The sequence below is a fragment of the Drosophila serrata genome, unplaced genomic scaffold (genome assembly GCF_035046125.1).
Source record: "Drosophila serrata isolate PLE 108 unplaced genomic scaffold, ASM3504612v1 contig_116, whole genome shotgun sequence".
Taxonomy (NCBI): Eukaryota; Metazoa; Arthropoda; class Insecta; order Diptera; family Drosophilidae; genus Drosophila; species Drosophila serrata.
Genome location: NW_028257014.1, coordinates 351,248 through 378,775, shown reverse-complemented (window position 1 = coordinate 378,775; position 27,528 = coordinate 351,248). Strand labels below are relative to the sequence as shown.

General features: G+C 39.9%; 1 protein-coding gene and 1 long non-coding RNA gene across 7 annotated transcripts in view; both read right to left on the bottom strand.

Annotated features, from left to right (window-relative positions):
• The window catches only part of LOC147644679 (uncharacterized), a 140,410-nt gene that overhangs the window by 40,060 nt on the left and 72,822 nt on the right, over nucleotides 1-27,528 (bottom strand). For 4 of the 6 annotated variants that reach the window (XR_015270133.1, XR_015270132.1, XR_015270131.1 and 1 more), the window contains one exon: nucleotides 5,905-5,967. The exons of the other annotated variants lie outside the window; for them this stretch is intronic. This is a non-coding gene — a long non-coding RNA (uncharacterized LOC147644679). Of the gene's footprint in view, nucleotides 1-5,904; nucleotides 5,968-27,528 lie in introns of those variants that run through there. 6 annotated transcript variants of the gene reach the window in all.
• On the bottom strand, nucleotides 21,919-27,309 carry vvl (ventral veins lacking). Its single transcript, XM_020946007.2, is given in 1 exon segment — nucleotides 21,919-27,309. A coding segment is annotated over 1 exon segment (2,226 nt). The 5' UTR covers nucleotides 26,309-27,309; the 3' UTR covers nucleotides 21,919-24,082.

Sequence of the window (27,528 nt, the reverse complement as noted above, 5' to 3'; positions counted from 1 at the left end):
AAAAATAATGTTATAAATAAACTAGCTGCATATTTCTTTTATATTTCAGATATAATTTTTTATTGATATTTCATTATTTTTAATATTTTAATAAAAACAAGAAAGAAGCCAAGTTCAGGAGGCCGAATTCCTTGCAGTCCCTGGGGACGAGTTTCGATAAATCATAACTAGGCCAAAAATGAATTAATTTAAATTCGGAAAGCTGCCCTGTGCTAGTTTGTCTTAGCTTAACAAATAAGCACATAAAAATTGGAACATAAAAACAATTATTTTTTTGATTTTTTTTAATTAATTTTATCGATTTAAAATTTTGAAAAAAAAGTCCAATTTTTTTTTCTCTAGCTGCCATGTCAGATCGATTCGGCTGTTGATGCTGATCAAGAATATATATGGATTATAGGGTCGGAAATGACTACTTCACTGCGTATCTAGTAATAATATATTTAATTATGCAAAAACCTTTATAAAGACATTTTAAATATAATACAACTTTATAGAATTTAATACGAGTATATAATAACAAATAATTTGAACATATCTGTTTCCTAGTGCATGCAAAAAGGGACTCAAAAATATAAGGATACTAAGAGTGTGTGTTTTGGGTGGCAAAAAAGGGGTCCACAGGTTCTCCAACAGCCAGGAATTTCCGGTAGCTATTTGGTATGCAGGATGCGTTCCTCACACACAGACAGAGCCAGCCAACGACCTCGTTACAAAACTGGAGCGAGCAAGGGAGAAGAAACCATAAAGAGAGAGAGCGAGAGAGTGGAGAAAATACACACAAACACACACACAGGACGAAGGAGAGTTCCTTTTTATTTTTTTTTCGCCCCCTTGCTGCACTGTCTGCTTGTTTGTTATCCTGTGTAGGTGTTGCGTGTTTGTGCATCTGAGCATATGATTAAACTACATTTCAGACTCACTGTGTGTGTAAAGAAAAATAAAGGGGTTAACGACACTTGCCACAGATCCTAATGATGCACCAAACCCGTGAGAGGGACACCTGCTTGGAGTTGCACCTCGAGCGATATGCATCTCGAGGGTTTTTTCTTTTCGAATGGAAGAGCGACAGGTCAAAGGCAACGCTACGCTGAGAAGCTGAAGTGTCACTCGTTCTTTTTTTTGGAATACAAAAATTCTCACGCAGTCAAGTGGCAAGAATGTATCGGCAAAAATACCGTTGCATAATTGCATATAACAATAACCTGTAGCCTTTACCGTTAAAGGATTGCATCTCACAAAGGCCAAATACAGTTGGAAATGTGTCCTTGTGATGGGAATCTAGGGGATACTTCAATGATACTCCTGTGAAGCTGGGGGATTAGTGTTATGGGAATTTCCCTATAACTGTTGCTGCTTCAAGGATGTTCTTAGTGGTGGGAAAACGATTTAAGATCTCTGGGAAAATAAGGATGTTATATTTGTCTATGCCTTATAATATATAATTTGTATTCAATTAATTTTTCTGCTTCAGATTTTGCTTGCTAGTTGGTCTTAGAGTGTCGGTCTCTTGGTGGGATTACCTCATCGCATAATTGGCTTGGCCTTTTCGCCCAGCTGGTTGTGACGCACATTCCACTAATCAAAGCTCTCTATTCCCATTCCCTCGGCTTGGACTTGTAGTATCAAATGTTACCCATTATATACGCTTATAGAGAGCTCTTTTTTCTTAGTTACTTGGCTGCCTTGCCCATCCCTGCTTTGCTATCATGGTCGCTTTGTAATTTATGACATTTTTGTGCGTCTTTTGTGTCGCGCTTGTATTAAATTTACAACAACGAAGCACCGAATCTTTCGAAAAAAAAAAAAACTAAAAATAAAGAAAAAACCCCCAGACAAGTCCAAAGCCAAAGTCAAAGAGTCTGTTGCCTGATTTTCACTGCAAAGGGAGGAGGGCGAGACGAAATCGAAGACGAACCAAAATTTAAAACGCACGCACAAAAAATAAAATCCAAAATATATCTAAGACCCAAGGAAAAGGGGCAAACTAAGCGAAGATCATTTTGGGTATCGATTTTTTCTTTAGGTTTGAGTTTGGGGCCCTTCTGCGGAGTGGAAATAATAATAATAATAATAAAAATAATGATAAGGTTGACCTGTTGTTAAAAGGCATTGAATGCCCTTTGGGTAATAATTTATTTGTGGGACACCAGCGAGCGACTCTTCGCTCTTAGATTTGGTTTTATTTTCGGCTCTTTTTCTTTGCCACCAAAAACGAAGAAAACTTGTTTTAAGTCATTGGGATTGGAACCCGGGACTAGCTTAGTGGTATCTCTGGAGCCCAGTGAAAGCTGGGGCCAAGTCTTAAGACGATATCTGACTGATATATAGCCTGCTTACAGGTTGCACCAATCAAGGTGGAAAATAAAACCGAGAAACAAAAATGTGGGTGATCTGGCGACGACACACGAATGTGGATCGTGTGACAAAGTCGAGGAATCGATTACCCCATCGATCTGCGGATCGATGAATCGCCGGATCGTTTAATCGAACACAGCCCCCTCGCCAGAGTCAATCGCTTAAATCTCTATGATTATATGCAATTAGACAAAAGCGTTTAAATCGCAATCAGTTGTGCCACCATCCAACATCCACAACAAACACAACAAAAATAGAAACAAAAAATAGAAAATAGTAAAAACAAATACCAAGCTCATAAAAAATGAGTTGTTATGAGGCTCCGACTGGCTAATTGCAGGTGCAAAACACACTGCGGCCAGGTAAAAACAACAAACGCCAAGCGTTTGGACACCGTCTAAGTGGAATTAAGTACGTGACATAAACTGTAATTGGATCTATTAGAGAGACTGTTTACTGGGCTTTCAGTTGATGGAATTTTAAGTGTCTATAGTCACAAAGGGGGCTGGCCGCGACGATCTTTAGAATTGCCTCCAAATATAGTTAGTAATACAGTTAGTAATAATAAAATTTATTGAAAGATTTATTAGAAAGAAATGACCCCCTATTAATTACCAAAAATTTCACACATTAGATACCACCTTCTGAATTATTACCTACAAAAAACCTCTCATTAATCTCCCAATTACTTACAAAAGTCAAACAAATTGCGTATTTATCCGTACCCCAAGTCAACCATTAATTAACCAGCAAACCAGAAAAGAACAATTAAACTCTAAATACAAATTACAGCAAAAATCAATGCATAAAAATTTAATGCAAATATGAAAACTGTATAAAAAAAAAAAAGCTACAAAATCGTGACAGTTAATTTGTCAATCAAAAAATGAGATAAAACTGTAAAGAGCAAACAAAAAATATAAAAAAACAAGCAAAACACACCAAAAATCCATGATAATTATTCACTTGCTCTCGCCGGCCAGCAGCTCTCTTGTGAACCGAGAAATCATTCATTAAACAAACGCAAAATACAATTTTTAAAACAAACAAACAAGCAGCAAACATGTGTAGACGCCGTATGGAACGGCACTCGGCAAAATAACAAATAAAAATAAAAACAAAAAAATTAAAATAAAATATACAAGAGACGCGCGCCAAATAACGCTGCGTGTATCGCTTAAATAATTAATATTTTAACACTTGGTGTGAAATTTAAAATTTTTCACATTGTATTTTACATTTATTATAATAAATTAAAGCGAATAAGGCATAATTGCTTTGAATTGAATTAGGCGAAAAAGAGATCTCAAAGTGATTGAAATGCTAAACTGTCGGACGAGTTGACGGAATGGAAATTAGCCAGAAAGATAAGCCGCAAAAATATGGATAAAAGATTCTTCGAAGCCTACAAAATATTTTTAAATTATATTAAAATTAGAGGAACCTTAGTCAAGGGTTCATTGATTTTTAGCCGCCTTCTAACTACTCATTTTTAACTACTTCCCGATATAGTATATATATTCCCGTCATATGCATATTTTTGTATGCCCAACGGAAATGAGCTTCATTACCAAAACAAACAGAGAGCCACATGGCCAAAAGTGAGTCTCTCCGCCTGTCCATCCGTCCAAGATCCCCCAGAGATGACGGACTCCGGCTGACTGACTAATGTGTGTAGAATGGGTAGGTTGAAATGGAAATTGAATACCTGTTTGCCGTTTAATTATTTCGTTTGCGTATTTTTTCTTCGCTTTGTTTTTGACTGATTGTCATTAATTAAATTTCTGTATAAGTCGCTCTGCGCTCTCTCGTTCTCTTTCTCGGTGTGTCTGAGTGAGTGCGAGTTGTGGCCAAGCCTAAACTGATTGGCGGTTCATTCATAAATCGCCTGGGCCCCAACCATCCCCTCCCCCCCGCAGAATGGCAAATTGAATTGTTTTTTAAGTGCAATTGGGGGAAGCACACAGCATTCCCCCATTAAACGGAGCGCACGCGCCGAGCCCAAAGCAGCTCGCGAGGATCGCAGACATCCGATGATTGCGCAAATTGCACCTACACACACCGAAGGCGAAAAAAAGTGCGTGGTACTTGCCAGCATTCATCAGAGATCAGGCTACACTGTGAGAAAAATTGAGGATAATATACAAACTTGATTAACAAGTGGAGTTTAGGGAATAACAGTAAAAAGAGACCTACGAGAGACTATGCATAAGATGCGTAACGCCTTGCAATCCTGCTTTACTCATATAAGTGAAAGCATTTAATCTTTTGAACCTATGCACTCAAATACTTTCTTAGTATTATAATAGATTTTTGGACCATAGAAATATAAAAACCCACAATAAATATCTTAAAATTTTCTCCAGTGCTTAACTGAGACGAGAGCAAGACGAATGCGAAGTATCGCAGACAAAAGACAGTCAATTTTTCTGCAACGCGCAGAAGAAAATTAGTTGCCAAGTCCCGCAGCTGAGCATGAATCCCTCAGACTGCTCCAAGAGTCTGAGCCCAGAGTCTGGATCTCGCCCTGCGTTTTTGGGCTTGAGTTTTGGCCCTGCCTTGCCTGTGGCATAAATCACTTGACAGGAAGCGTTGCAAGCCTTGTTGCGCCCACAACAACAGCAAAGGCAGCACAGGCCACTGCTCTATGTGGCCATTAAAAGACATTTGTTTGTTTGTTTGTTGTCAGCCGTTCGCTCAGTGGGTCTTTTTTCCCGCTTTTGGTTTGGTTTTGCCTGGGCTTTGGCTTTTTGCATTCCATGAACGATGAAGCGCAGCCATTGCAAATTGAAATCGAAATCAGTTGCCAAAGGAGCAGCTCGTCATCGTCGTCATCTGTTGGGTCTGAGCAGCTCCATCATCCGCAGCGGCGGCAACGGCATCATCCGCATCATGGCTCCAGGGCATGGTTAAGGCCGGGACTGCGTAAGTGCCCCGGTTGACCACGAGACCACAGCGCAAATATGTTGCCGAGCGGTCAACACTGATAAAATAAACTATAGGTTCACAAGAAAACCTAAACTAACCAGCAGGAAAAATATGTTATATATTTTTTTGTAATATATACATACATTTTAAATTCGACCATGATTCAGAAAATTCTCTGATTAATTTATAAAAAATTGAAAATACAAGTCCCACTTTTAACCCAGTGTACTGTTTCCTCTTTTTTCATATTGCATTCTTCCCTTTCTTGGTTTTCTCGTTGATTTTCTGTGGACTCCAGAGTCCTGAAGGGCAAAAACTGGACGAAGGACATTGGCTGGGCAGTCGTTGTGATGCAGAGAGCTCCCCCAAGAGACTGGGTACAGGGAAAATGCCGCAGAAATAATTATTTCTGTTTCCATATCTCTGTCTCCCGTTTTGGGTTTGGGTTTGGGTTTGGCATTCTCCAAGCTTAAAGAGTGTAGGTGGTCATGTGTGGGCGGATTGATATAGGAGGTGAGCTGGCTAAGTGAAAATCACAGAGGCAAGTGATAAATGACAGGAAAAAAACCTCTCTAAGATATGCAGAAAAATCAGGGTTAGAGAAATGATTGGACTTACCCTTATTAATCCAATTAATATGATATAATAATCGAGAAAAATATGATTAGCCATGCGTAACGTCTGGAAAAAAGTGATACAACTTTTAGAAAGGTCGATCGAATAACTTAATTGAAATAATTCTCTATTTATAGGTGGGAAATACAAAAAATAACAACACAATCAATTTTCAGCTTATCAAAGGCACTCTTAAAATATCTAGATATATATATATATAGAAGGTAATTCCCATTTATGATCAAATAAATCTTTACATGATAGGGGTTTTTATAGATCATACTATCATCTAGGGAAAATGGAAGTTAAGTCTCAGGTCGGGTTTTTCCAGTCAATTAGTTGTTTGATTAATTAGCACAACATTTAGCACTCGTCGCAGCCCTAAGATCAGGCCCATAACTAGTTAGTACCCCCATCTATATATATAAAACTTGCTGAACCGCAAAATATTACCGTGTGCAAAATGTTAAGTATACGACATGTCTGAACTGCGGGTTCAGCACCGCTGAAAATTGAGCATGAAGATAATTTCAAGCTTTTTATTTACATTTTTTATATGACACAGAGCCACAGCCGCACAAGATTCGATATCATTAAACTGCCGCGAATCGATTAGAGTATGGGAGCTGTGCGCACGCGCCCTCGATTACGGGCCAATTTCGTTTTCATTTTCATTCAGAATTCAAATTGAAATGCCCACGCTCCTCCTTTGAGTCACAATGGGAGGGAGTCTCTGGGTCTTTTGGTCTCTTTAAATCATTAACCACACGGAAAACAAAAACGGAAAAACAAGCCAATCAGTGATTGATTGGGAATTAATAAAAATTAATCGATGTATCGGAATTGTATAGATATACAGGTATATAAACGATATTTTATCATACAATAAATCGATATTATATTAAATATTTTAAACTGTGTCAAAGAAAGCTAAGCTTACTTTATCTATCTTGAAAATAAGTTCAGTGGATACTCAAGAATAAAAATAATAAAATTAATCTAGCACCTCGCACTTTTCCCTTTAAATATGTATTTATTTTATGTGTAAAACACAAATCATAATCAATCAAAAAATCCGCTGATGTTGTTGTGACCGGGCTGAAACAAATATGCCACTAATTACAGTCTCAGTCTTAGTCTCAGCCTCAGTCAGCATTCAGCGATTGCGGTTAAGAATGCCAAGAGACACATCGTGCATTATGTGCATTATGCAACCCAACCTATGTGCAATATAATTTTGTTTTTTTTTCTGACTGCTTATCCTCCATTGTTTGCCGTGACTCTGCGTCTCTGTGAATCGCCTTTTTATACACAATTACATTATTTATCGTTTAATTAACTCAACCCGCAATTATTTCAATTAAAAATGCTACCCGGTCGCCGCTGAGTAATGCACACACAGTTGCACTAGCAGTTGGTTGCAACCTGTAGGGTCTCAGATCCAAAGCTATATCTAAATAGCTATATAGATATAAGTGTGTATATGTATAAAGCTGGGCGTGTGGCCGCCTCTGAGTCAGCCTCGTCGTCGTCGTCTGGGCAGCTCGTCAGCCTCGGCTTTATCTCTTCCAAGTTTTTCCCACAACAAATTTGATCAGCAATAAAAAACAAAATAATAATAAATAAAGCAAGAGACGAGCAATAATCAAATGGGAAATTTTCTGGTTTAATGATTAGGAGAAGTGGCTTTACTATAAGATCGAGAAGATCAAAGATAAGATGGAGTCGAAAATAAGGTGGTTTGTATAATTAAAACTTCTTGAGAAAGATCTTTAAATGTGGGTTAAAATTTAACCTAAATAAGAAGTAAAATTACCACAGCTAATAATACTTGAATACTTTTTTTATGGTATATTGTAAATATTCTCTTATTTAAACAAATAATTTAAATTTCATTAGTATTAGCTAATAAACAATATAATTATTGTATTTTATATATATTATTAGCATTAAGTTAAAGAGATTAGCTACATTTAATTCACTCTTCCCTTGATGATCTCAACTAACCCTTCAAAACTAGTTCTCAATAAATATATAAAAAAAAACCCCAAACTGAAAGATTTTAAAATCGAAAACAAAGCGTCAAATTAAATCCAACAAAAAGCGCAGTGGAGGATGGAGGATGAGATGCCTCAATGCGGCAAAGTCGATCAATCCCACCGATAAGCAATCGTGGCTAATCAAAGACCCGCCAAGACACTTGTTACCAACGGGGGACGGCGATATTTTCGTTCCGAGCCATCGACGCCTTATCGGGAGTTTGTAATTAAGCTCGAAACAAAAGCAGGGAAAAGGCAGAAAAAACAACAGCCAACATTTCAGATCGAACTCTCTAGCCGAATATATATATATATATATGTTTCTGACCATCTTTTACATGTGGGCTAAGACGGAAATTTATGGCAGAGCTAGGCAGCAAAGTTTCAGAGTCGTTGATTAGTCCAAAAAAAAAAATGAAAATGAAAAAAACTCAGGGAACTGAAACTAAAATCAAATAAAACGGAATGAAAAAACCAAGTTAGATTGGGGCACAAGTGACACAGCATGGCGCAGTCGCAAGATGGGGCCGCCTTTGTGTCCAAAAACCATTTGCCGCCATTTGGCTGAGAGACTGCTGGAGGAGAGCTCAGTTTCAGCTATTCGTTTTGGCCTTTTTGTAAAATTTATGTCTCATCGAGTTGACAACCTAAAGAATGGGCTATCTACAACAACAACAACAACAACAGCGGCAGCAACAATGAATAAAAAGGCGTACCGCTAAATTCGAAAGTTACATTTTTGGAAATTGGAAGAGGAGCCCAAGCCGTCAGGTTTCTTCTTTCTCATTAAACTCTTCTTCTGATCGTTTTGGCCAAGCTCTTCTTTAATTTAATACCTTTTAGGTTTTACGATGATAGCAAAAACAAAAAATATAAATAAATATATCTTTAAATGAACTAGAAGTCAAGTTCTTTTTTGGCGCTCCTCGAAAATGTTGCATAAATTTGCAATTCATTAGGAAAAAAAAACTGTAGACGCTTGCTTAATTTTTTCCAGCGATTTCTGGCAATCACATAATTTATGCGACAAGTTCTACATTTTATTTACGTGATTGTGATTAAACTTTAATGGGTTCATTGATTGGCTTCGGCTTTTGGAATGCTTTACACGTGGCCACCAATACAAAGAACAAACCGGGAAATTCATCAATGGTTTAGCTCATCCCCCTAAAAGAATCCAGAAGGGTTCATAAAACAAATGCCCAGAGCACAGGCAAAGTGCTTAATAAATTTGCTTAGCTAATTTTGTTAAACGCAATAAATTTCAATGAAAACGTACTAAAGACAAATCAATGTAAAGGCGAGAGAAAAATAGGAATACCCTGTAAATGCAGAAGGAGTTTTCGGTAAAGGACTTTATTTATAAGAACCTAAAGGTATATTTACAGAATTTAATAATAATATAATTCTAAATAAAGTTATTTTTAATACCATGAATAAAACTACAAAGATTTCTGATTATTTCTGATATTTTTATATCAAAATGTACTAAATAACATAGTAAAATTGATTTACTGTACTTTTAAACTGATAAAGGTCAAGTAAATAATTATTTACATTTGGAAAATTTTCAATATAGAGCACCCTAAACGTCGACACTAATTTTAATTGACCATTCTTCACTTGTTTTATATTTTGTTGTTCCCTCGCAACATGTGTAGCAATAAAAGCACTGACCAAACCAACAAAAAGTGTATATATATCTACAAAAACCCCAACCGAAATATACGGCCAAACCAATAAAAAGCAACACCACCACGGCGAGTAAAACAACACACACTCGGCGTACACACAGTTCGACACAACAAGAGCAAACAGCAAACATCAAACACGATTTGTTCAAATGTACGCAATTATTTATCGGACCCGAGACCCGTAACAAACTATCGGGATTGGGACTCGGACTCCGAGCTGGACTGGAACTGGGACTGGGACTGGGAGTGGGACTGGGGCACTTGAGATGATTTCAGTTCAGTTTCCAGCCAGAGAAGAAGTGCGAGATTTATGCACTTGGCCAGGAAGGACCCTTTTGTCTGGCCAGAGAAGGAAGAGGCAGCTCAAGGAACTCGCGCTGCTGCCGCTGTTGCAATTGAGTAGTAAAAAATAATTTCGCTTTATACGAGATTTATGTGGCTTGTTTGCACATTTGATGTACCCAGCACAGACACCTCCATCGGACCCTGAAAAGCTGCAAGATTTCGAGCAGGAAGATCTTTCTCTTCTGGCCACAACTCTGTTGGCATATAAATTGCACTCAAAATATAGAGTTAAGTTACGCCCCTCCCTACTTTCTATTTCTAAACTGCTTTTTGAAACTTTCACCCAAAAATGTCATCGATTTTAATTTTAGTTTCTTTCTCGATAAGTTCCTTTGCTTATCATCGAGAGAAATCTACTTAGAGCTTGTACCGCTTACAAAAAAAAAATTAGTATCAACTAATGGAAACCATAAAAACACGAAACTAAAGTCGAAAACCACAAATTCGTGCAATTGCACAAATAGCAGTTATAAAACCTAAACGAAGTCGAAACAATGGTCAGCTGGGAACCAATAAAAACCACTTTTAAGTGGCAATAAAAAAGCCAAGAAGTTAGGGGAGTAAATGCAAATTGATGTTACCTATTTACACATTTTTCTGGGAAATAATTAGAGAGAAAAAAGGAGTACAAGAATATAGAAACAAATATTCTTTCTAAGGCCTATAAAGGGGGGATTAACCAATTAAACAAATGTCTCAACCTACATTTCCTTTAATCAATTATGTTTTATATTAACTTTGCCTAATATTTGCTAACAACTAAGTAGGATTAAAACTATGCAATATATAAAATCAACCACTTAGTCTTACCCAATTTATCCCCATTTTAAACTTTTTACGAAGACAGCCCTAAATCAAAACAAACCCAACATTAGCCCCCATAAGCTAGCAATCATATGTTTTAATCGATTTTAAAATGTTCATAAAAACAAAAACTTAAACTCGACTAACACACACACCCAAGCTTTTGGGGACAATATTGTGTCGTGTATTTTTTTTGTTGGCAACTGAAATAAAATTTGACTTTTTATGTCGTCGTTGACCTTCGTCTAATAAGAGGACCAGCAGCGAAACAAGAAAACTTTAACTTTAACTAATGAAAGAAAACAAATTTATAGGCATCATAATTATGCGAAATTTCAACGGACCCAAAACGTTATCGAAACACCACAAAAAAGTTTAGTTTACGTTTTGTTGTATTTTTTCTGTTTTCAATATATTTCTTTGGCTAATAGTAAGTTATGAAGTCGCTGGGGCGAGAGGGAGAGAGAAAATCTGGCCATAGATGATTGCCGTTTGGCCAATCAATTTCTGGTTAATAAATTTGGCGCAAAATTGTCAACGGCCAAAAGACAAGGTATTTATGACGACGATGTGGCCCGAAGCCGCCGCTGCCATCGTTGTTGTAGTGAAATTATTGTTGTCTCCACCGAGTTTGTTTTTGGCTTTTAGCCGTTTAGACCCTGTTGTTGTTGTTGTTGTTGTTTGTGTAGTGAGGCGTTTCGGATTTTTGTGGTTATTTTTTCTTAGCTGATTTTTGTTTTTTTTTTTCTTACCGGGTATTTCGAAAACGGCACGTGCGCCTGTGTCAGGTTTTTTACGAGCGGCTAATTTTGTGGCCCGGTCGGTTTTGGTCTTTAACTCTTCCTAAGCCATCGCAGAGAGACACTTCTGCGCTAATATCTGGGACTTGGTTTCCTTTGTAGAAATTAAGTGACTATGACTATTGGGTTATAAGTATATATATATAGTTTATAGTGTGGCATCGATAACACACTGGCCAAAGTCAAGTCCATAAAACCGCAAAAAAAAAAACAGATAAAGAAATACAACACAAAATATCTATAAAGTTTTTGTGAAGAGTAGACTCCAGTTTGAAATGTTTATGCTAAAATATATCTGATGGATTGATTTGTTGAAGCTGTGATTGAGTCGTTTGGCCATTGACAAGAAGGGACTGAAGGTAGGTTAAGGAAATAACGAAGATCGAATTCTCTGGAATAATATTATAATGTAATCATAGCTTAGCATAAAATATTCGCTTTCTTTGAATCAATATTTATTTAAAGTTTTATTTGTCAATTATTTCAACAAATCGAAGCTTAAAAAACACATAACTAAGCAAAAAACGCATTAATTTTAATTCGGAAAGCTGTCCTGTGATAGTTTTTGCCAGGTTAATAAATCTGCATACTCAGTTTTACAGTTAAGGAATATTAAATTTTTGTCAAATTTTGACAGTTTAATAATATAAAATTTAGTTTAATTTTATTACGTTAATAAATCTGCATACTCAATAGACCATTTCGAGAAGTTTAAAATTTTGTCAATTTTTCACAATTCAACAATGTAAATTTTTTGATGTAAAAAGTTGAGAAAAAATTAAAAAAAATTATTTTTTGTCTGAGATGGCAAGATCGATTCAGCTCTTCATGCTGATCAAGAATATATATGATTTATAGGGTCGGAAATGGTTCCTTCGCATAGTTTTACGCTTCTGACCAAAATTGAAATACCATTTTTTGAATCGATATTTATCAATATTATTATATGAAAATTGGTCCTTAAAATCAAATCTTAAAAAACACATAACTATGCCAAAAAGGCATTAATTTTAATTCGGAAAGTTGTCCTGTGTTAGTTTTTATTAGGCTAATAAATCTGCATACTCAACAGACAATTTTAAGAAATTTAAAATTTTGACAATTTTCACAATTCAACAACATGTAAATTTTTAGATGAAAAATTTGGGAAAAAAATTAAAATTTTTTATTTTTTGTCTGAGATGGCTAGATTGATTCGGCTTTTCATGCTGATCAATAATATATATGATTTATAGGGTCGGAAATGACTCCTTCACAGCGTTTTTTGCTTTTGACTAAAATTATAATACCTTGCAAGGGTATAAAAATTAAAGTCCAATTCCATCAAAAAACGAATAGACCCTCACTCCTTCAAAGTGACTGAAACAAAAGCCCAAAACACTCCCTCTCGTATTTCATTCAAATGGCTAATGCCAAATAATCTGATGGATTGATTTGTCTTCACCACGAATTAACTCGTTTTGTGGCCAGCAAATCATGATGATGTTGACGATGATGTGACTTCCTATATTGATTTACAAGCTGACAGAACGCAGACACCAGACCCCAATGGCGGATGCACACACACACTCTAGTCACTTAGCAAATCCTTTTTTATCTTTATGGGTCTGCACCTGAATGAGTCGTTGTCGGCCAGAGAGCTTCAACTTGGGCTTCATTCATGCAAACTGGTAGCCGGGTAGACCCATAAAATTGGCAAACGATCGCTCCATTAGGCCAGAGATCCCCTCGATCCCCTGCCAATCCCATCTCTTATTCGTTGTGTAATTGTCAACTGGCACGATCAGGCCTCAGCATCAACAGCTCATCAGGGTCCTCGGGCTCAAGCCTCTCGGACAACTCAATAAACGAGGCCTGGACTGGGACTTACACCTGACCACCGAGAGCCACTGCCAGGGTCACCTCATCCTCCTCCTGTTCCGCCTCCTGCTCCTCTCCTGCCGAAGCCTGTTTGATTTCATTTCATTTCGTTTGCTGTGTGGCTGTTTTGCATGCTTATTGCCAGTTTTGATTGCAGGCGCTACACAGCCACATCCACATCCACAGCCACATCCCAGCCAGATTCCCTGCTCCCAACCAAGTCCCAGTCCCAGCCGAACTCAACTGCCTGTTAAGAAGGCGTTAAATGCATGATTTGTGGCCACAGTTGGTTAATGGTAATGAAGCTGATGGTCAGTAAGCCAAACAGGCGACGACCGGCCTACCGAGAGTAAAATGCTGCGTTTTTTTGTATTTCTCTTTATTTTTTTACTTTTTGATTTCAATTAAGCAGCTTTGTGTGAATTGCTGAAATGTTTATAGCTTCGGTGAGGGTATAAGAGGTCTGTAAACGATATCGTTTGAGTTCGATTAAGCTTGACGCTGTTTTGTCTGAGGTGCTTTAAAAATAAAATCAAAAGGGACTAAGAGGGGATCTATTAAACAGTATTTTTCATTTAATATTATAAATTAGTTTAAGGTTATAAAGCTATATTAACCTTTTCCCCTTAATTTTGTAATTCAAGTGAAGAAATTAATGGATAAAGTACTTTAAATATATCACTTATTACTTCTTTCATACTACTGAACCTGAAAATCCAAAGCTATTTATAAGGAGTATTCAATATTCGCCTAACTCTTATTAGAACCATGTTTTTTTATTACTTTTATGATCGTATTTATCAAGACAGAGAGCTCTGTCTCAAAATTAGCCTTATATATATATTTTATTTTCGGTTGATTCAAGAAATCCATCTAGATCCGGCTATTACGTCACTTGGCCAAGTTAACTGCAGTTTGTCAAAGGCGCAAAGAATAACCAGAGAACCCAAGAGGCGAAGAGAGCCAAGGAGCCCAAGAACCCAAGAACCCAAAGCCAGTGGTACGCCCAGGGCGCCATAATCACAGACGACGCGGCGTTTTGTAGGTCAAGTCTGGCCGGGCTTATGGCTTAGTTGAGAGTGAGTGTGTGTTGCATGGGGCATGGGTGTGTGGGTGTGTGGGTGTAGGTGTCAGTGGCGCTGCATAAAAGTTTTAGCAGCCGTCAAACGGCGCGACTCCGTTCGCTGTTGTTGTTGTTTTGGCCAACCTTGTGCAACTTTTCAGACAGCCAAAGAAACTACAAGCTCGGCGACTGCAAAAATTTAACTGCAGTCGACGACGACTACGGCGGCGGCAACAATTGCATTTGGGGTCTGGGTCTGGCCAAATGGCCAACTTAGCTGCCAATGCGACTCGGCATCATAAAATTTAATTTCCTGCGCTTTAAGTTGGCCCAAATATGCTCGGCACAACCACCGCTGCCACCCCCCCAGCCCCCTTCTTTTGCCTTGGGAAGCCCGTTTTAATTGCTTTCATTAACGCGACTTTGATTTATGGCTACCGCGTTGCCAAAGGTTTTTTTCTCTCTCTCTTCGACTTTGTTTTTTTTTCTCTCTTTTTGTTCCAGCGATTTCTTTTGCAAATATTTAAACATTTATTTTTTGTTCAGCCTCTGTTTGTATTGATTTTCAGCCACTCTGGGGGAGCTTTTTGTTTAATACTTTTCGGTAGTCAAATTGCCAACGCCAACACCAACAACACTTGGTCATCAAAGAAAAGGTGGAAAAAAATCAAAACTTTACTTTAACTTCTTCATCTGTATTTTTTGGGGGGTTTCGGTGGTGAATTTACAGCCTGAATCAACGCATATTTTTGGATCCGCAATGATCTGTCAGATTTTGAAAGTCTAGACAACCCGACGACACTATAATATCCAATAGCTGGGAGGTATGATTAGTTTGCATAAGTTTTATTTTTGTTCAAAAAGATTTGCATGTGATCAAACATTGGCCTAGGTGCGACTGCTGAGAAGCGCAGAGAGAGGCCCTCAATTCAAAAGATGATAAAACACAAAAACAGGCTAAATATTAATCAAAAGAATTTCCAAAAATAATGTTCTAAAGTTTCTCAAGTTCTAAATTGAATTTTTGACTTGCTTTCTTTGTTTGTATTTATTTATTTATTTTTAAAAACCATTTGATTTGCATTTTTTGGTAGTAATTCTCTTAGGCTTACGGCAAATATGAGCATGAGGAAATGCTGAAGCAGCGGCGGCGCCTCAACATTTTCCACCTTTTTTTTTACCAGCCATTGCCACGCCGCCCCAAGCATCGTTCGCGTTGCATTGAAAATGCGAAAAAATGCTGGAAAAATTAGAAATGCAAATGCAGCTGGCGGAGAGGAGGAGGAGGAGGAGGATGCAGTGGTTCTGGGCTTCGATGCTGGCGCTTTGATGACTCGTCGCCATCGTCGCCGTCGTTGTTGTTTGTCTTTTGATGATGCGCATGCGCAACGGCAGCCGATTCGAGTGCAAAAACGTGCGGCCACGGAAAACTCAGCGACTCATCGACATCTCCTGAGCACGTGCGCGCATGCGCAGAAAATAACTCGCCCATTCCCAATCCCAGAGCTCCTCCTGAGCCTACCTCCTACCGATTGGATGCGGAGTTGGATTGCATCCATCCCCCAGCACCAGATGGGGCGCAGCAGAGGGGCACATGCCAACATGCCCGGCTACTTTGTTTATTAATTCTTTTGCGCATTTTTTCGCGCTTGACTCCGGGACGCTGTTGTTCCGTTTGGGATTCGGCTTCGGTTCTGCGCCGACGCCGCCGGCAAAAAGATTATTGCCGGTTTTCATTAAGAGATTTATGGCTGCACTGGCAGCGAATCACCAGAATCACCAGAATCACCAGAATCAGCGGAATCAGCTGCTCCCCATGCACTTGACCGCCGCTGACTTGAATGCCTGTGGCATTCGTTCACGGCCATTTGCCGGGTATAAAATTCAAATCTTTAAATTCTATGCTGCACCTGAGATGCACTGGGGAAAATCTACAGCATAAACCATGAAAATATTTCAAGAAATTCAGTTACTCTTAAGAATATTTAACTTCTTCATAAATACTGGAAGCGGCTTACAAGTCTTATGTAGTTTTCTTGAAATGTTTACTTACGAAAAGCCTTTTTAAATACTAAGAAATTAATCAATATTTTTTAATGAATTTTATCCCAACTCAGCTTTGTATTATGGTAAATTCTTCGAGTGCACTTGGCTAGTATTTGCGTTTAGATAGCTATCTTGAGCGCTGGGCGACCTTGTTGCCAGTTTGGCAAAATGTCAAGCAACGTCTGCGACTGTCTGCAAATTGTGTGTGAGAAAATTGTAGTTGTTTTTCCACATATCGACTTTTTTTGTAGTTCGAAACGGATCCGAAACCTGGGCCAGGGTGGCCCACAGTTGACTTTATCTGTGCGCCACCACCATCACCACCCCACCCATTGCCTTTTTATTTATACGTTAAAAATGTGTGCAAACAGCAGCGAAAAGAGCAGCAGCACTTCCAATAAAAATAGCAAATAAAAGACATCGAAACGACTAAGAGATACCTCGGTAGAGTTAAAGATTTGTATGGACCTGAACTCCAAGCTCATTAAAGGCTTGAAACACTAACTTGGTGAAGTGGACCACAAGAACACACAGAATAGGTTTAATATTTCATAACATTATTAGTATCAATATAAGAAGCAAACCCCTTTTCGTACTTAAAGAGTATGTTAATAGTATACTACATATTAGAGATTAAGCTGATCTGCTTCATTCGATCCTTGTTACCATGAATATCTCAACACTTAAGATCCCTTGATATAATTTCCCTCAAATACAATATACCCTTTGTGACTCTTGCTAGTCCAAGGTATGAAAAAACAGCGCAAAGTGGTTGGCTTTGACACTGCGCCGCTCGATCGCTGCGGCGGTCTTGGTTTCGCGGACTTGGACTCAGGCTCGGACCAACTCTACTGGCTGCCAATTTGCTTGCCAAAGTCCGCGGGAGCTGGCAAGCAGCAGCAGCTTATAAAGCCATTAATAACCCGCGCATTTTCAACAGTTTTTAGCCCCGCAACTGCACACGAGACGTAAATGGTGACTGGAGGAGATCGACGGAGATCGGCGACAATGTCATGGTTCAGGCATCAATTGCGTTTGCTTATTAGAGAGATGTTTGCGTGTTTGTCTCCGGTGGATTGGTCGCCGTAGATGGCTTTATGGATGCGAGGGTGGTCCCAAGAGTTTGATCAATCAGTGTGAAAATTGCTATCAAGGGAGTTATCATTTAAGGAGATAATTAAAGAGGAATCAGAATTGTTACTAAAGATAGCAACAGGGAAAGATATGTCTGCAAATATTCCCTTTAAGATTTGTATTTTTGAATAACCTTACCGAAATCAATCACCAATGTCCTTGCAACCTTCTTTACTCTATAATTGAATGTTTAACAAATATTTCTGCGTTTCAAATTGAAGCTTTTGAAGCAACCCCTTGTAATTTCCCGTAGAGCACAGCCACATATATCAGAACAATCTTCCATTTATAGCATGCCCGCATTATTTGTCTAGGTGTCTAGGCTGATCCAGTGCCGTAAGTGCCTCCAACAGTCGAAGGTGTCGAATGGCGGCGCCCCCGCACACCACACCACACACCACCTTTGGAATCACCTATGGAACCAGCACCAGCACCACCTCCACCTGCCTGCCGCATCCCAATTTGTGGCTTGTTTCGCTTGCATTTTACACACAGAGTCACAGCTTAATTCGCTGATGTGTGGGAGTGTGTATCTCTCTCTCTATTTTCATTATATATCTTACTTTTGTTGGTTGTTAAAAAGAATTTCCAACGCTTTAAGTTTTCCGTGAGGCCGTAAATTTTGTAATTAGCGTAAGGTTTGATTTGACCTACAGCGAAACAAGGCTACCCATTAGTAGTAGTTTTTCAGTGGATTTAAGCCACCAATATCCCTACTAAATCTCAAGCCAAGCACAATAAATCTATATATAAACTTATATACGAACTTCCCATCTGGAAAGTGTTGTTCATCTATTCTTTCGCTTTGTTTCCTCTTGGCCAAACTGTCGCACACGAACGCACACGGCAAGAACTCGGTAAAAAAAAAGAAATGAGAAAAAACCAGAGCGGGAAAAAGAAAATGAAAATTCCCAAAGGAAGCATAGATAATGAGTCCGAAGTCCCCGAGACTCCGAATGCCAGTGAAAAAGTCGACCAGCCGAAGCCGAAAGCCAACTATTGTCGAACTGAAAGTGTGGTCTAATCACAGGGACGGATTTAAGGTTTAAAATTAGCTCAAAGTATTAAAAACCCGAAGACCTAGATACTTGGGATACTTTAACAAAATATAAGAGAATATAATACTTAAGGGGCCTGATTTAAACAAATTTAAAAACATTTTAAATATTAATTTGAAACAAAGCCTATTCGTATATCTTACAATGGTAAATAGTAAAAACAAACTTAATAAATTATTCAACACATAATATAGGTTTTATTTTATAGTTCAGCGAACTTGAAAATAATGAAATGTGTAATAAATAAAATGTATAAATTTGGTGATTTTCCCAATCATAGTTTTTAAAGTTTCATCAAGGAATAACCTCCAAGAACATGTTTTAATAAAATGAGAGAGTACATGCCTTAATTTTGTCTTTAAAATGGAAAATAAAAAACCTCCAAATAACCCTGAACAATCCGCTCCTGGGGGATGGTCAGTCACCCAGTTCGTCAGTTGGGCCCCCGACGACTTCGGGTGACGTTGACTAGTGTCAGCCATTTTAGCCGAGTTGCCGCGTTGCTGCCACAATGGCAATATGCCTGGCCATTGTGGAACGGCGACGACTCTCCCGACTGCGACTCCGTTACCAAGTTGCGCTGCTGCTGCCAGCTTCTGTGGCTTTTGTTTTTAGCCATTGTTAGCCGGGTCTGGTGCTTCAGCTTCTGCAACATTTGAATGATTCTCGTTGGTCGTGTCAGTCCCACGGGTAATTATTGACACGGTTGTATGCACGCAGCCCAAAAAGCACACACAAAAGCAGGCGGCGGTGGCAGCGGTGGTGCGGCGTGTTGCTTTGCCACGCGAAATAATAAAAAGCCAACTCCACTCGAAATAATAATAATGAAAATGTCGGTATTTGCCTCGAGGAGGGGTTTCACTCCCGCTCCGATACAGATACGAATGGGTATAGTATATATCTTTATATATATGGATACATGTATAGGGGAGGGTGTGCTCTGTGTGTAGGGGGTGTTGCCGTCGCACTTGGCACGCATGGCCACATTAAAACCAATGAAAACTACAATTTGCCCTCGCATATTAGTGGCTTTTCTTTTATCATCACATAATGCGGATTGTTGGGTACTCCAAAAGGTGGGCCATATAGTTTTAATGAACCAAAAACGAAGTTGGCAATAAACTATATACTCCTGTGTATTGAATTTTATGATAGTTTTGACCATTAAATTAGGCAAAAAAAAACAAGGGTGTATTAACTAGAATACTAGGATAAGAAAAATACTTTAAATAATAATAAAATATTCATTGTTTTAATTCAGTAGAGTTTCTAAAGGTTATATAAGTAAGTCATTAGTTGTTGCCTTTGCAGTTTCTCCTTTTAAGAACTTAGTCTGGTAACAACTTAATACATTTTCCTTCTCAACTAAACATATGGAATTCTATTACATATTTAAATCTACCATTAAAATCCATTAACTATGATTAACCAGCAAGGAATTTCTCCGCCCAAAAAATTCAGGACAATCCTCAGAAAATCCCATAAATTCTTTAAGCGTATTTCGACCATTAAAAAACCTTTCCTTTCCGTTTTTCCATATAAAAGTTTATATAGCCCGAGGGGCGGCAGGCACAGAGTGGGTGTGCGTGTGTACTGAGAGTGTGTGTGCTTCAACTACCCCCAAAAAGGCAGGTGGCAATAGATAAAACGTATAAATAGGCTGTTGTGGGCAGTTGCCGCCATGTTGTTTCCCCCATTAAATTTCATTCCATTTCGACGTCTCTATTTTTTTCTCTCTGTGTTAGAAAATAATCAAGAGACCAGAGAGAGAGAATAATTATATATTGGGCATAATAAATATATATATGTATATATATATTGTTCAAGTGCATGGAGCGCATCGCGTGGGCGTTTGCCATGGCTGTATAATAGAAAATATATAATTTTCATGTTTAATTTTCCCTTATTATTGGCCACTTTTTGTTGCCAAATTCAGTTTCGAATTCGAACGAAAATAACGACGACGCATAAATAAAAATCATTGCACTTGCGCTTCTGTATTATATATTATTGTTATTATTTGCTGTTTGTTATTGTTTTCGTTCTCGATATATTTATATATATTTAAGCCTAAAACTGGCTTTCAATAAGCAGGCGTCTGGCTGGGAGGGTTCAGGATATATGTACTATATATTTACAGGCTGATGCAATTTTTATGCGGAATTACTCGTACTAACCAATAACATTTCGGGGCCTGTGAATACGGTTAATCAACACATCCAATGAAATATGCATTTAAATTATGAATTAAATGCTAAAAGCGTGCGGCACATTAGATTTCGATCAAGTGGCAGTCGCAGGGGGCAATGAGACGCATTTAATGATATTTTATGATTCTGTTTTTGCATTTTTCGGTGCATAATAATAATATTAAATTGGCTTTAACGCAGATCAAAAATATGGGAATTATTTTAGGGGGAATTTTTTAAGGAGCTTAACACATACCTGAATTTATTCTAAACAAAACTTTAAACTACGTATAATAAATAAACTATTATATTAGTGATAACACTTAACCCCAAATTTGATATGAGACATGTATTTGATAATAATGAGGTTTCTCAAAGGTTTTCTTTAACCTCTAGTGACAAATTATAAACAATAAACTCCTGAGGAATCTTAACCCCATTAATTTGTTTTTGACAAAAAGAAAAGTAATTCCCTGGTGACCCCGTAAATCTGGCAAATTGTCACTTTAATCACCCACCGATTGACGTCAATATTTTTATATTTTTTGACGATTGAGCATTGACCAGGAACATCCAGAGGATATCCATCAAATTACTGGCACTAAAAGGCCTTATAAACAAAAGGGGTAATTTCACGAAATGCCACGCTTTTTAATGACAACTTTCGTTAACGATCCCAACTCGATCTGCGAGGGGTGTTTGTTAGTTAATTACCAATTGCTCGCTCTCGCTGACGTAGGCAATCGCATTATAATATGCCCACTTAATTGTTTAATGGCTTTTCGAACACTTTAAGCAAACAAATGAAATTAATAAATACGCGCAATTATCGGCAGATATCCGAGGTATTAACGCCCAGCAGCAGAAGCAGTATCTCTGCAAAAGCTGGCTGTAAAATGTCTGTAAAACTGTCTCGTAAAGTGGCGAGAAAAAAAATTAACCAAAACAAACTGAGCGCTAATTAAATAATAATAAAAGGTCCGTCTTTTTTTTCGAATAATATTCTTTTTTATTTGTTTTTTAAGAGTTTTTTTTCTGGCTTTTTCATTTCATTTTCTCTTATGGTTTTTCATCTGTTTTTTCTTCTGTGTGTGTGTGTGTGTTTTGTTGACTTTGCTGCTGCATAAATGTGTGTGGTTTTGTGTATATATAATTTATTATACAGTTGAGGGCATGGCTTAATCTTAAATATTCGGTTTCACTTCTCGCATCGTTCCTTATAGCTTAGTTTTTCAACATACCAAAAACAAAGAGTACACTAAACAAAAATTTCGTTTACTTCTAGAATATATGTCTATATATGTATATAAAGTAACACCCAAAGATTGTTTTCAAAAGAGATTATTAGAAAAGAAGTAAAAAGTATACAAAAATGACGAGTAAAAAACACAAATTGAGGGGTTTTTTTACACAATTTTTCGTTTATTTTTGTTTTGTTGAAATAATTTCAATTTTTTGTTGTTTAGCATTTAGGTTTGCCATGTTTCGTATTTTGTTTTTGTTTTTATGTTTTTAATGTACATCAATTAATATATTACAATTTAGCATTTGTTGTGGTTGTATTTGATTATTATTCGTTTGTTTAAGTTTTAAGATTTAGCTATATTCTTATGGTTGGTTTTTACCATTCGTTTTTCCTTGGCTTACAATAGAAAGTACAGTACTAAGTAACTAAACTCTTCACGTTGTGCCTAATTCTTTAAAAATTACCACCTAGAAATTACAGTTTATATATATATATATTTTATAAATGTTGTTGGATTTTTTTAGTTGTGTTTTTCATGATTTTCTCGTAGGGTTTATTTAAAAAATCTACAATTGCATTTAAAGCTAAAAAATATGACTTAACTGTAAGTTTTTATTTACAGAATGTTTTGGGTGTTTTTGTATTAATATTTACTTATACCATTTTCATCTCGCCGCGCGTTAAATTCTAGTGTCTTCTCCATTGTTTTTTGTTTTTTTGTTGTTGTTTTTGTTTTGAAGTCATATATAAATTTTTTAGAGTACAATCTACTGGCTATATATATATAATATATATAAACACGGCTTGCTTAAGAACCTAAGCCCTAGCTAGAACCGACTTGGGGCTTTCTTGAGCCTTTTTGTTTTCAATCCTTAAATATTTTGTTTAAATTTTTAACTTGATCTAGACGGCGGCGACAAAGTGTGACAAAGAACGAAAAAATATTTTTGTGGACTTTTTACCTTTTGCTTGTGGTGGAGCAGCTGAGGAATTTCTTTTCTCATTTTACTTGTTCTTGTTTTTTGGTTTTCTTAACACTTGGGTCGCACTTTTAACTAGTTTTTCTGGTTTTCTTTTTATATATCTTTGTTTTGCTTTAGTTTTAATTTTTAGCATTTAGTTTTTAGGTTAAAACAACATCACTTGGTTTCACGTTTGATTTGAATTGCGTGTATCTATTTCGCTTTATACAAAAGGAAATCGCTTCCGTTTTACATTTAATTTAAAATTGATTTAATTTAAGCAAGTTTTTCAAACTTTAAAAACAAAACTAAACTGGTGGATGACAGACAGCCTCCTCCACATATCGCTCCCTGCTCCTCTTTAAGCTGAAGTTTAACACAGATTAATGCACTGGTAAAAAAGATGATCTCTCAACCCCATTAACATCGTCATCATCATCATCATCATCTATAGAGACCTTAACTTATTCCTATATTCCTATAAGTAGTACAATCGAACTATTTCAACAACGTATATAGAATTTTCAAGAATTTTGGAACACTTTTTAAGTTATAGTTTTAATTTTGTTATCTTTTAATAACTTATAAAGCTTCTCACATTTTTAAGGGTTTGGAAAACTCACTTTCTTATGAAAGTTTACTTGGAAAATGGTGTATATTTCAAAAATGAACAAACATTTCTTGAAAAGTGGTTTTAAATTTCAAGTTCACTTTTCACCTAACAAAAACCTTTAGGGATAACCCCACACTGTATTATAGAAATTCAAAAAACTACTCTCTGCTGAATCGTTATGGTGAAAAAGTTCGACTGTACGATTATAGGGCTATTCCCGGTCCCGCTCCCTGTCCCTTTCCCGTTCCCGCTCCCGCTTGAACTGCGGCCACCCGTTCGACGCCGAGTCCTAGGAGGACTCATAGCCAAACCAGGCGGCCGACGAATGCTATTCCCCGCCAGCACCGCCCGCCCCACCGAAGCTATTGAAGTGCCTCACGGCGCCCGGTGCCGCGGCGGCTCCAAATTGCAGACTCAGCTCGAAGAGGCGGCGGGCATGGAGCTGCTGCTGCTGCTGCTGATGGTGATGATGGTGCTGCTGGTGATGATGGTGCTGGTAGTGATGATGCTGGTGCAGCGGATTCAGGTTCAAATGGCCGCCCAGGACGCTCGAGGCGGAGCCCGCCGGCGATGCCGAGCTGGGCGGTTGGAGGGGCAATCCACTGTTGCTCCCAGCTCCCGGGGACAATTGGGAGTTGCTGCCACCGCCGCCACCGCCGCCGCCGCCGTTGCCGGGCGTCTGCTGTTGCTGGGGATGCTGCTGCAGCTGATCGCTGGTATGGAACAGGTGCGGATGGTGGGCGGGATTCAGATGCGGATGCTGGTGCGGATGTGGGTGCGGGTGATGTGGATGCTGGTAGCGCATGGGATCCATGTACATTGCGGCTGCTGCAGCGGCTGCAATGCTGGAGGCCTGCTGTTGTTGCTGTTGCTGTTGCTGGTGGTGCTTCACTTGCTCCTCGTTGTTGTTGTTATTCGTGTTGTTATTATTATTGTTATTGTTGTTGGTGCTACTATTGTTGTTGTTGTTATTGCCAGCGGAAGAGCTGCCCAGCGGACTCTGCGGCGACATCACCTGGCTGGTCATCGTTGCCGACGATCCCGCACTCGAGGAAGGTGTGTTGGGTGTGTGTTGCTGCTGCTGTTGCAGGTGTTGCTGCTGCTGCTGCTGTTGCTGCTGTTGTTGCTGCTGCTGTTGCTGCTGCTGCTGCTGCTGCTGGCTTAGGCTATTGAGGGATGCAGGAGTGGACGCAGCTGCAGCTGAGTTCGACTCCTGGATTTCTGATTGCTAGTGAGCCGCTAACTGATGCGCCGAGACCACCGCCGAGGATTGCATGTTCTGTGGGCTCAACATCGGCGGGCTGTGCGAGTGCGAATGGGTGCCCATGGGGCTGCCGTGCATGTCATGGTGCGGATGATAGCCACCATGATGCATATGACCCGGCGGCATGCCGTCCATCATGTCCCCACCCAGTGTATTTGGCGGCGTCATGCGCTTCTCCTTCTGCCGCCGATTGCAGAACCACACGCGGACCACCTCCTTCTCCAGCTGCAGCGAGTCCGCCAGCGAGGAGATCTCCTGGGCCGAGGGCTTTGGCTGCTTGTGGAAGTGCTGCTCCAGCGCCCCCTTCACGCTCACCTCGATGCTGGTGCGTTTCTTGCGCTTCCTGCCCTGCGCCGCTATCTTGTCGATGGATGTCGGTGATCCGGTGGTGGAATCTGCCTCCTCTAGCCACTTTTGGAGCAGCGGCTTCAGCTTGCACATGTTCTTGAAGCTCAGCTGCAGTGCCTCGAACCGGCAGATCGTGGTCTGGGAGAAGACATTACCGTAAAGGGTACCCAGGGCAAGACCCACATCCGCCTGGGTGAATCCAAGCTTGATGCGTCGCTGCTTGAACTGCTTGGCAAAGGCCTCCAGATCATCGGATGTCGGGGTATCCTCCTCGCCGCCACTGATGGCATCCCTGTCGCCGCCGCCGCCCATGTGATGGGCGTGGATGTGCAGCTGTGGGGACTCCCCTCCCCTCAAGGCATGATGCAGCGGCGCCACGCTCTGGTGATGTGCCGCTGCCGCTGCATGGGCCGGATGATGCAGCATCCCGTTCATTGCATGATGGTAGCCCAGCGGCGATCCGCTGGGAGCATAGTGACCGGCATGTGGGGCATGCCAGGCGGCATGAGGCGAGGGCGAGGCCATGCCCTGCTGGATCCTCGTCTGCTGGGAGAGATGTGACATCTCCTGCTTCACTGTATCCGCCGCCGAGGCGACGGCAGCAGCTGCAGCAGCGGGATGATGGTGCGTATGGTGCGTGGGCAGTGACCAGGGATCCGGATGCAGGGTGCTCCAGGAGCCCAGCCCCGAGCCGGGACCCAGTCCCAGGCCTGTGCCATTGCCCTGGCCATTGGGCGACGGCGACGAGGGCAACTGATGATGTGCGGCTGCTGCTGCGGCGACGGCGGAATGATGGTGATGATGATGCTGCATGTACTTCATCTCACCGGCATCCGCGGCGGAACGGGGCGAGGAGGTGTGATAGCCGCCACCGCCGCCGCCGCCGCCGAGGGCCATGTCCAGATCACCGCTGGACGGGGTCATGTACGAGGTCGCGGCCATCCCCACCGCTCTGGGGCTGTTCAGGCCCTCCACGCTGGCGGGGTAGGGCTCCAAGTTGGGGCTCAGTTTAACGACTTTGTACACCGATCGATCGAAAGGAAGACCGGGGTCCCTATGCTCATTCCACTCGAACCGTGAGGCAACCGTCTTGACGTCTTTTACGTACAACGTGGCAGGCGAGAAATGTTCCGAATCTCGGTTAGGCTCCTCTTGGTCCTATCCTATTCTCCTTGCTTGGCCTCCTTGGCGCTCAACAAGTTTTCTTGTGGTTTTGATTTTTCTTGGATTTTTTTGTTATTTCCCGTCGGGAAAACTTTGTTTCTTTTTTCGTTGTTGCACGATTATTGATTTTGCATTATATCTATTGTATTTTCTTTCATTTAGATTTTTGTAGCAAACACTTTTTGTAACACTTGGCACTTTTTATTTGTTGGGTATACTTTTCGATTTTCGCTACTATTAATTTGTGTTTAGCTTAAAAATGTGTCACAGAAGACGCGTATGGTGTGTGTGTTTTGGGTTGAGATTCTTTTAGTTTTGAAACAATATTCAGAAACTCAGAGCGTGTGGGTTGTGTGTGTGTGTGTTGTTTCCGTTTCCGATTTCTCGACTTCTCGATTCCGATTGAAAGATTTTTAGCTTTCTTCTTGTCTCAGAATTTCGACAGACAGCCGGGAGAGCTCAGGGAAAATTCACGTGCAGACTGGCAGAGCTATCGAAGTGAACTAACGTCATGTCTCGCACCGCAGCGCTACGTAGCGTACGTCGCGCACACACACACCGCAACACACACTCACACACACACCACTCCGCACCCCGTTCGACGCACACACACACACACAGATACACGGCTAGCAGCCGGTAAGGGAAACTGGTTTCCAGCGAGCGCCAGAGCAGGGCAGATAGCAAATGCTCAGAACGAGATGGCGCTAGGGGCGCTCGCGAACTGGAAGGCGACTTGCGCTCTATTGGACTCAAAGTATTCCAGCGTTACGCCCCCAAAAAGAAAGAGAGAAAAAAGAAAAGAAAATAGAGAGAGAGCGAAGCATATAGAGGAAAATAATGCCAGGCGATCTCGGGTCGGCGAAAAAAGACAGAGCGCTGAGAGCTGCTGGAGCACTGCACATTCCCATGCAAAGAGTGACACTTTGCAATGGCGAGAGCGAGACTGGGCTATAGTGGGTCTCCGAGGAGCATTGGGGCCAGGGAAGCTTTCGCCT